Consider the following 11,550-nt stretch of genomic DNA (forward strand, 5'->3'; position numbering starts at 1 on the left):
ATAAATACGGGAGCGAAAACTGTGTGTGGATATGTTTTGTGTATGGTTTACATATCATTATCTTGCTGCACAATTTAATCTAAACGAATATATTTTACAAGTAGATCTTGTTCTGTATGTAATGCTGTAACTCTACAAAATCGTGCCTTGTTTCTTCAGTAATGAGCCATTTTACTTCTTATCAAGTGAGCAGATGTTCTAAAATTTGTGTGAACTTGTTTTCACTGTGTCCGTGTTTCCTGTTTCTATAAAAAGCATGTGCTTGTTTTTTCCAATCCATTCTTTGCTTTGGTTAAAGGAGTAGGACCTTTTTTCTGTAGTAGAATTTTGTCTCGTGAGAATACTGAAATCATTGGTTTAATGCAGTTTGGAAGGATTGGTAAAAATGAAAACAATAATTCTGTAGGTCACATTTAGCTTAGCATTATATATAGTGTTGTTGACCTCACTGGCCCTTGGTAACCTTGGATGACACTTTGGATGAGGCAATGTGCCTCTCCTTGCTTCCAAACTGTTGTTGTTTAGTGATATCCCACAGGCTATTAATTAGTCAGTGTGTTGTCTGCCAGTGACTTTATCTTCAGGACATCTCCTGATGCCAGACATAGAGTTCTTGGGAGGCACAGCCTAGAACTGAGACAGGGTCAGCATTAAAACTTCACCTTTTTTATTAAGTAGTAAATGTGATATTCACCAAATAGTCACTGCAAGTGAAAGTTATGGCGCATGATGTCTTTTAAATGAAAGAGAATGATTAACCACATGATAATACCAATTTTACTGGTATGTAAATATGATGCATAACAAAATTATTTATATTGTGTGTTTGTATAACCTTGTATTGATTCATCAGAAATTCTCTGCCTTTCATTGGACTGGATGATGACAGATAGACTGATATGGTGAAAAGCTGTAAAACATGTTATATGTTATCTCAGCTCCAACCAAGGATAGAATTGTTCTTGTAACAAATGTAATTGTGAAATGCTTGTGAAACTAGCCGTGGCCGTAATATGACTGAATTTGCTGATGCATTAGGCACCACTAATCGTACACTGAGCTGTACCTTTAACCCAAATATGTTCTTTTCATGAATCAGAAAGCTTGTTTGTTCGATCTCATTTCATCCAGTCTTGGCACCACTTTGTCTGTTCAGATTTAGTGAAGCTGATTTGGAGGTAAATTCAGGTGGAATTTTTGAGCAAGCTTACAAAAAGGTTGATAATACCCAGCAAATTATTTAGGCACCAAATGATTGAAATGACTGAATTATTTTGTCAATGTCACGTTTCTGTACATTATAACTTTCAGCATTTGCAGTCTACTATAGCATGGAATACATGGTTTTCGGGACAGATATTTCATTTGGTAGCCAATTTCGATAATTATATTTTTATTTTTTTGGATTTCATAGTAAAGAAATTAATAAAATTACAAAAAAATAATAATGTGTAATTTTTTCCCAGCACAATGTTTGCATAAGATATATATCATATATTTGCTGCAAAAAAAGTCTAAGGCTGCTAAATAAAAGGAAATCATGTTAGAAAGATAAAAGGAAATAACATTAATGCAACTTTTTTGTAATGCTTTGAATTTATGTGTCTTTAGAAGAGCTTTATTTCCCTCTCAATTCTACAATGCAGTGCATGCAGGGAAAACAAAAGGTTTTCTTACACTGAAAGCGTGATATTAAGATGAGCATGGGTCACGTTGGCAAGGGCACAAATTAGCACAACAGTGACAACAAATAGCCAATCAAAATTTTGTAATTAGGGGAGCTCCAATCTATTTTTCCTCAAAGCTCAACAGTCTGAATTAGGAGTGGAAGCGTGCAGGAAATATGAAGAGTGCAGTGGGGGGCTTTTTATGAAGCCCGGTACCTTTCCCCCAAATAAGCCAAACAATTGTTCACATCAAATGTTTAAAAAATGACCTGGGTAAACGTAACTCTGAAGTAATAGCCTCTGGTCTGTGAAATCAGTGGTGGCCTGCAGAGGTCAAGCTAACAATATTAAACTATACAAAGATCATTCTTGTAACAAATGGTGCTGACACAAAAATCACGTTATTTTCTAGCTTTGTGTATGGTGTGTATCACAATAATTTCCAATGTTTATTGTATTTAAAGAGCACTTGTTTACTCAAGTTTGCCTTTTTTTGTAACGAACCTGTCAAGCTAATACCTAGGTACCTAACTTGCATTTTCATTGTATTTACAAAATGTATAATATATATATAAACCTTATTTACAGTTATTATGTTGGACTGACTTTATTTCTTACTTTTAGGCAGTAAATTAGAAGACTGCTTGCAATGGAACTCACAAATGAAAGCTTTGTTCCAACTATAACTCAGCTTGAAGGATATCTCTCTGAGCACAACTCCAATGTTGTTTGGTTGCTTGTGGGTAAGTGACTGTTTATGCATTAACCTGTTCATGCTTTTTATCTGAAAAGGTGGCATTTGATTGCGATTACTTATTTTACATCATGAAAACTCTAATTTTCATTTGTAATTCTAGCACCAATGCAAAATCCCCTTCCCTAACAGCAGATTGTAGTTTAGAAATGGTGCATTTGTGATAACTGTGGTCTATTGCTCGCAGCACGGTGGCTCAGAGGTTAGCTCTCTGGCCTTGCAGTTCTACTTTCCTGGTTCGAATCTCGGCCAAAACGCCATTTGCATGGAGTTTGCATGTTTTCGTGGGTTTCCTCTGGGTACTCCAGTTTTTGCCCATGTTCCAAAAACAAGCAATTGGCTTTCCTAAAATATTTAAATGGTAGAGGAGTTTGAACACTTAGATAAATAATGTTAAATTAATATCATTAGTAAATAAAACAAGTAAACATTTGCACAAAAAACATGAACAAGCCAACATACAGAGATAAAAATAGAGGATCTTTCAAAATACAAGCATACAGTAATCCTAAAACATTTCCCTAATATATAAAAATAATTTATACAGTTGTAAATCCAATTAATTAGGAACTTCTGGGAGTTTTGATAGTTGTTTCAAACTTCTGTCAGAAAAGTGTTCAACAACTCATAGTTGTCTCTTGACTGAGGGAAAAAAAAATAAAATAAATATATATATATATTTTAATTATTTTGGAAGGAAATCTAAAGTCACAGCCCTCACATTAATAATAATAATAAAAACAAGCCTGCAATTATATATGAGTAATATGGCTATAAAAAATGTAATCTTTAAAAAAGTGTTCATTTACACAATCAATCTGCTGCTGCTTTTACACTATTGTGTAAAACCCGACATTCTCCTCTACAATCTATTATGAATGCTAAAGCCAGACTCATCCATCCTTCCCATCCAGCTCTTCTTCTACTCCATCTCTTTGTAGTTCCCTTCATTGGCTTGCATTTCACCTTAGAATCAAATTCAAGCTTCTGTGCTTTGCCTTCAAATCCCCCCACAGTTCTTGTCCTACCTACCTTTCTGACCTGGTAAAAAAATACTCCCCTAGCCGCTCTATTCACTCCTCCAATGACCTAGAACTGACTTCCTCACTCATAACCACATCACATGGCTCCAAGACTTTTCTAGAGCTGCCCCAACTCTCTGGAAAGGTCTTCTTCATCCTATACTTCCTCCTACTTTCTGCCCATTAAAAAGATCACTCGAAACCCACTTTTTCAAACTTGCCTACCCAGCTTGTTCTGTCCTTTGAAACCATCACTACTTCCCACCACTACATATCCCCCTTCTTTTTATGTGTTACTTCCCCCACCTCCTAGATGGTAAGCTCTTCGGGGCAGGGTCCTCTCCTCCTGTATCACTGTCTGTGTTAGTCTGTCATTTGCAATCCCTAATTAATGTACAGCGCTGCATAATATGTTGCCGCTGTATAAATCCTGTTTAATAATAACACAGTCTGGATTGTCGCGGTACAGCATCCAGCAGTAGTCAGCCATCATACTTTCATTCCAGAAACCTTGGTAGCGGTGCGCCATTCACTGAATGTCCTGGTGAAAACGTTCTCCTTGTTCGTCACCCACCATGCCAAGATTTTCTCGAAAAATGTTTTCTAAAATGCAAGCAAACAGCAATACAATGTATTTGTTTGTGGCTTTTAGAAAGAATGGTGCTTATCTGTGTGGCATTTAACATTGAATTGAAGAAACTATAATGGCAGAACACATAAACTCCCTGACTAATAAAAAATTACCATAATAGTGGAGCTGCTCCTGCAAGGGTTAGGTGGTTGTTTTTGCTATAGGGCACCATTAAAAAGCTGTTTAGTCCTGAAAGTTTTCTTTTCCTATGCTGCTAGTTCCTTTAAGCCTCTTCTCTTCCAATCCCCTTCTGTCAGACACAGGTCTTAATATATACAATGCAGGACCACCAATTCCGCTTTGTAAGTCGGCATACTGTGCGCCTGCCCACAACCTGCAGCATTTTGTGCAAATTACTTTGCCTTGCTTTGTACTAGAAACATCTTTGGTTTGCAAAAATAGGGTGAAATATTGTACAATACAGTTACACTGTAAAACGTTACTACTCTCTGCTCTCACTACATCAAGGGAATTTCAATAAATTGAATTTATTGTGGGATTAAGCTTTGCAGAAAGCAGAGTCTGCATACGTACTAAAAAGCTATGGTTTGTTCATGCATACAGTAAATTACAAACTATTTATAGCAGTAGTCACCAACCTTTTCTAACCTACGGACCACTAAATGCACGGACTCCGGACCGCGCATGCGCAGGGAGTTGTGTGCCACTTAAAGGAGAAGAAACTTCCTCAAGAGTGGCGTCATGATTCCAGAACCCACCCACTCTACTTTCGCAGGCTCAGACCCCAGACCAGAGACATAACCCGCCCAGCACCCTGAGCCTACAATCCGTACGGAAGACATGATCCTTCTCCTGACCCTGCTGGGGGTGCACACAGGCCAGAGCCGCGGACCACCATCAGTGGTCCCTGGTGATTTATAGAAACCATTATAGCAAATATTAATGAGAGTATTTAGGTTATTTGCTTCAAACTTAAAAAATGTAGACTGTATTACACTAAGGACCTTTGGGTAAACATGGCTCTGGGGTTTAGGTCCCCATGCTAATATTATGCAAAATTATGAAATCCATGAAGTACCCTAGGTTTTTTTTTGCCCATTTTTCCACCTCATGCATGTATCCTTGCAATGGGTTGTATGTGGGATATTCTCTAGTTATCTTAAAATAAATGATAAATGTCACAGAACATATTGCTTGGGCTCTTTATTTTTGATTCAGGCCTGTACTGATGATGCCAGAACATGCAGCTTCCCTGCTGACAAGATAATAAAAGCCTAAAGCTAACAGTGACAGCTATGTTCTTTTATTTATTTATTTGTTTAAAGTGGGTTTGCTGAACCTTTGTCCTTTTGTCGAGGAAAGAATGATTTTCTGTAAGAGTTCTGCATGAATCGGTTTTCTCACTTGTCCATTTCTGTATGAAATACCTTACTGACACCATGTAATTTATAAAGAGGTAAAGCTAAAGAAAACCATTTCATAAAAAATGTAAAGCTGTACCATATAACTTTCCCCAAAGAACAATTCTAGCCATTATTGTAAAATTCTCAGAATAGTTTCACCATAAATTGTCACCTCTTTTAATGCCCCCTCCTTTCACTGTTTTTGTTGCTGTGCTCATGTAGTATTGTACTTCAAACAAAGAAAGTGACGCCACTTATTCAGTGATGGTCTGCTGTCATTTGTACTCCCTCTTCTCTCCATAGCAAGTCTCTGACCAATCACAAAATGCAAGACAGAATATACATTTGTATTTAGCCAAAGAGAGAAGGTACAGCCTATGAATAAAAATTGCTTCTCCTTCTTTTGAAGTGCTGGATGTACAGGGGAGCTGATATTTGGAGCTTTAAATGCTTGTTTCATCTAGGGCAGGGGGCGTCAACTCTGGCCCGAGGGCCAAATCTGGCCCCCAACGTCCTTTCTTTTGGCCCCCAAAGGAATCCTAACTATGAACTGCAGCTGGCCCACCGCTGCATTGAAATAGTGCCGCTACTACAATTCCAGACATCACTTGCATCTTTAGACCATTGGCCTCTCTGCCTATGCGTGGCCCTGCATTGGACTGTTTTATAGACGCATGTAATGCCGGGAATTTTAGTAGCGGCGCTATTTCAATGAAGAGAGAGTTCCAGCGGCGGGCCACAGATTTGGCCGCGTCTGGCATTTCTAGCACTTCCCCTGAGCTGTACTTTTCCTTGCTACTTAGGCATGGACTTAAATAGTTGGATTTGTATAGAAGAAAATTATTATTGTTATTTTTAGTCTGTGCAAAAAGATTGCTATTGAAATTTACCTCAGAAGGCTACAAATAGAGAAAGAGGCAATACCATTTAAAAATAAATTCTTATGCCTCTTTCTCTATTAAAGTGTTTAATTTTGGCTCATTGTGTATTTGAGTTTGACACCTCTGACCTAGGGGATGATTTATAAGTTGATATATACTTGCCTTATTCCAAACTTTAGCAGGCTTTCTGCTTTGTGTGACCAGTCCCCCAAAAGCCTTTTACCTTTAACTGGTTGCTGTCCACTGAAATTGTCCGGTACATTATAGGATGCCAAGGGCATCCACCCCCATCCCGAACTCAAGGTATAGGAAAGCAGATGAAAGCATTGACTGCTGTAGGATCAAGTCTTGCAGTGAAGAGTATAAAGATTTTTCAGCCCCAAACTTTGGCTTTAATGTAATATTTAACTAGGCAACTCTGTCTTTGAAATTTGCCTTGAAATATTTTTTTGTATTGTTTTACAGGATCATTTTCCTTTTCTGTCCTCTCTGGAAAGATTATGTTGCGAGAAATTTACTATATTACTGAAGACATGTCTATTAGGTATGTTCAGATGATTTTAAACTACTTTAAATATGTTAAATTATTGACATTGTTGTCTACCCTTTTATGTAAAGTGAAATTTCTGAGTTTAGGTATGCTTTAAAACCATACAGCATAAACACAGATGAAATTCATATATTGGAAGTTGTGTTACCTGAAAAAGTTAACAGGCTTGGGGTAAGCTAATTCAATTTATCCCATTGGAGAGATAACTTTACTTTCTCTCATTGAGACACATAACAAGAGAGGTGATCTTATCAAACTGGTGGGGAATCCCTTCTTGGCAGTTTTCGTTGGAACAGGTGGTATCTGTCAAATTTGGTATTTCACATTTGGTATTTTATGTTATATTCGCTAGGGCAGGAACACAGACAATAAATATATGACATGGGTTCTAACTGTTTTGTACTCTATCCAAATATAAAGTTTTATCTTTAGATATTTTTCTTCTAGCCTTGTAGCATGTGCATTTCACCATAGACTTCAGTCATGGTTTCATTTACATTTTCTAATTTATTCATTATATGGTGTATGTACTTACACATTTTAATTTTACACACTTTATACTTGATGTTTATTGTGTTCCCTGGTGGCTGCTGTTGATTTTTATGCATACCATATTTTGTTTTTATTGTAGAATTCAAGATGGTTTTATTATATTTCGATGGTGGAAAATGTATAACCCTAAACAAAAACAACATGGTGAGTATAATTAATATATATATATATATATATATATATATATATATATATATTAATTTTAATTTATAATGCATTATTTAATAATAATAAACAGGAATGCAGTATTGTGAACAAATCTGTTTGTGGGATTTTGTAAATAATGCATTGTAAACTCACATTTGGTAATGTTTTTCCTTATGCACCTTATTCAGACTTGGAGTTTGTTCTCAGCATGTTTGTCCTTCTCCTCAACTTTTCTAGAGCTTTGTCCTTTTTGACTTAAGGCATTTTTTTAGAAAATAGTTTAAGTAAACAGTGTTTTAAATACATTGTGTTTTTGAAGAGTGAAGTCCATTTTTCTCTGCCAGTTCAGTTATATCTTATTTTTTATGCACGGGCAGCACGGTGGCTGAGAGGTTAGCACTCTAGCAGCACTGGGTCCCAGATTCGAGTCTCATTCAGGACACTATCTGCCTGCAGTCTGCAGGTTCTCCTGTGGGTGTTTGAATGAGTTTCCTCTGGGTACTCCGGTTTCGTTCCACAAAAACCATGCAGTTAGATGAATTGGCATCCCTTCAAAATTTAACTTAGATCATGGTAAAAACATATGACTTTGGTGAGGACATTAGACTGTCTAATATACTGTGTAATATTTATAATAATAATGCTAAATGGCTGTGTTATTTATTATTTTAATTGCTGTAAAAGGTTCATCATTTTGGAGGTTAGAGGCAAGTACTTTAAGTACACTAAATATCCATTTAAAATAAATCTTGATCAAAGAAATAAGGATTTAGTTAGCAATTTATTTATCTTTGGTTCTGCATTAAACAACATCTTCTGTAAATCCCCAGTGTGAAGTGTTTACTTGGCATGATTGTCTGTGGTTTTGACCTCCATCATGGTCATGAAAATGTTTCACAAGAACAAAAGTGCTCCAGAGTAATCCTGTTATTTAAAGTACAGGGTTTAGCAAATGATTTATTATTATACTGAATATAAAGCATATCCTTTATTTCTTTTTCTACATATAATCACAATTAAATGCTGGAATGGCAGTCAACAATTCACTTTTTTAGATACATATAATAATAAATATTAGTATGTTTTCACAGACCAATGCAAAAAATACAAGGCCGTGACTTTTAGTGTTCCTATTTCCAACAGTGAATGTGTTTACTGCTCTTATCTTACAATGTTTTGTAGAATTGTCTGCCTGTTTTGCCTCATAACAGCTTCATTGCTAAAACCATTAAATATCATTAAAACCCTAATAGTTTCAGAAAATGCAAATATATGGGTTCAATTTAAAAAGCAGGGGTATCGCCATTTTGTGTGGATACTGCTTTTCTAAAAATAAAAACATAGCTCAGCACATGAGCCACACACACATTTCTCTTTATTTGGTGGCATTTGGAGCTTGAAATATCATACTGAGAATGTTCCATTAACTGCAAATTGAAATATGACATTAAATGTTTTATATTACCACTGCTATTTTATATATGTATATGGTAAGTGAGGTTTAGGACAGAGGTCTAGGACAGAAAGGTGGGGCTCTAACTTCTTCTGGGAACCACTGCTATAATTACTATATCCACAACTAACACTACATTTTCATGCTGCTAAGGTTGCTGACCAGTGGGAATAATGTCTCAATTACAGATGATGGTCATTGGTGTAACTTATCCTGACCCATGAGGCACCCCTAGCAACCTCTGGAGGAACCCTGGTTGAAAAACACTGATATAGATGGAAAGCAGCCTGAAAAAAATATAATGGCCTCATGCATCCAATATACTACATGTTTATTTCTGGATTTGTATTCACTTATAACCAGGCAATGCAGTCACAAGTAGTAGCAATCTGACACCTTTCAAGTGAATGAATTTCAACAATCGCCAGGATTCAGTCAATTGTGAAATCAAAACTTAGCAATAAACTGACATATGTGTCCTCAAAAGAGAAAATATTTTTCCTCCTGGTTTGATTGAGTCTATTTCAATGTCATTTTTTTGTGTCATTTGAAACAATCATTTTATCAGTTTGCTCACTGTGTAAGCAAAAAATGAATCTATATTTCTATTGTTCTATCAAATTGCCACTTGTATAACAAACTTTGTACTACACAGCATCCAGGAGCACTAAATATGGAAGTTCACTGATCACCACAGACACTCTGGAACAGTATTTCTCAATTTTTTACATGGGGGAACCACTAGAAATAACTTTCCGATCTACAAGAAATCCCCACTAAGCTCACAGTACATAGTGGTCAGTAGGAAGAATGCCACCCTTACAAACATACAAAAAGATCATTGGCGTCTGTTCTAGAATATCAGTGCTAGAATTTTACTTGACTATGAAGCACAACAAAATATGATCTGTCACCTGCATCAAGCAATAGACAGATGTGAAAGTGTATAGCATATAGGAATAATTGCATTTTAAAGTGCAATTTGTATATACCAGCTCAGAATGGACTGTTTTACTCAAGGCATTCAATTTTATGTTATTAAATACTAAATATTGCAAGTTAAATGTAACCTGTCAGATTTGTCTTACATAATTTAGGATTACGCTGTTAATGAGACCTAATAGCTACCCCAGATAATCAAATCTCAGAGTAAAAAAACTCAATCATCTCCTTGTTAGTGATAGTTTGACAGAGTCCCAAGTGGGTTCTGGTCTGCTTTAATTTTCCATGTATAATTGATCAGAGTCTCTTGGAACTGATACTCCTAATTAATAGCCTAACTTTCTCTTCTTTTTCATTAACCATTTTACTTTCCTAGTCAAAAAAAGTATCACATTCCTATGAACAGTGAAAATGCTTAATATAATCATCATCATCATCTATTTTTAAAATGATCTTTTGAATATTTACTGTATATATTCTTCATAACTAAAAAAAAAAAAGTTATCTTGAGCGATGGACCATTGGGTCCTCTCCTCCTCCTGTGTTACTGTACAGCACTGTGTAATATGTTGGCGCTATATAAATCCTGTTGATTAATAATAATTGTTAGATAGTATTCTGTTTTCAAGTTATACCATATGTATTTAGACCTTCAGCCTTATGCTGAAGTTTCAGTTTTGCCTCATTCCACAAGGGTGTGAGTACTTCCCAAGCTTTTTGTCACCAGACTCAAGTTTTCAGGTTTGCACGTCCGCCACCTGGTCATCTGTTTATGCTTTTACAAAGTTCTACAAAATTGATACTTTCCCATCTTTCCCATCCCATGGAAGCTAGTATTTACCAGAAGGTCTTACAGGCCATCAGTACATGGTCTTGGTCTTTTTAGACGAAAACCATGTGAACACTGATGTAGGATGTCCCAGGTGTCCTGACCTCTCTACTATGTCTTCCAATGAATGTGAAAATTTTTGTTTTCTTTGTTCATTAAAGAATTCATAAAAGAAAAAAGCACCAATCCCTTTGTTTTAGTTGGCTGTTTAAGGGTTGGGAGTGTTCTTTTTGTTTTTATTGCTTGTTATTACCTGAGCATGTCTCATGCAGAGGGGGTTGACCGTCGGCACTAGTCACCCCCGCTGTTTATTTATTTTTTTTTTTTTTTTTTGCTTGTAAATAATTATTTTCTCCTTCAGGTAGGATTTTAGCCCAAATATTAAGATATTTAAAAATCAAGGTCTTTATCAAGGTCCTCTCACTGAATTGTTAATCTGCAATGTATTAAATTTTTGTTCTTTGGATTGTATAGACTTTTTAATGTTACCCTTACAGGCAGGTAAATAGTTAAATGTAGTGTGGACAAATATATGGTTTTAATATTTTTACTTTCGTATTGTTTGGAGTTCTAATTAGCAAATATTATTTACACCCTCTACCTTCTTTGGTGCAACCAGATGTTTGACACAATTCCTAGTTACAAATGCAGGTTCCTGGTTCAGTACAATCATTTTTACTGTCTCTACTACCCTGCTCCAGCTTGTTTATTGGGCAGTGAAAGCAACATCTTATCTATCCAATCAGTGTACTGAGACC

At 36.0% G+C, this 11,550-nt stretch overlaps 1 protein-coding gene across 1 annotated transcript in view; it reads left to right on the forward strand.

Annotated features, from left to right (window-relative positions):
- BLTP1 (bridge-like lipid transfer protein family member 1) overlaps window positions 1–11,550 on the forward strand; it is a 142,299-nt gene that overhangs the window by 12,334 nt on the left and 118,415 nt on the right. The window contains 3 exon segments of the mRNA XM_072406825.1: window positions 2,292–2,410; window positions 6,785–6,863; window positions 7,501–7,565. Of these exon segments, the coding sequence (XP_072262926.1) occupies window positions 2,317–2,410; window positions 6,785–6,863; window positions 7,501–7,565 (238 nt within the window). The 5' untranslated portion in view covers window positions 2,292–2,316.

Source organism: Pyxicephalus adspersus, chromosome 3 (assembly GCF_032062135.1).
Source record: "Pyxicephalus adspersus chromosome 3, UCB_Pads_2.0, whole genome shotgun sequence".
NCBI lineage: Eukaryota > Metazoa > Chordata > Amphibia > Anura > Pyxicephalidae > Pyxicephalus > Pyxicephalus adspersus.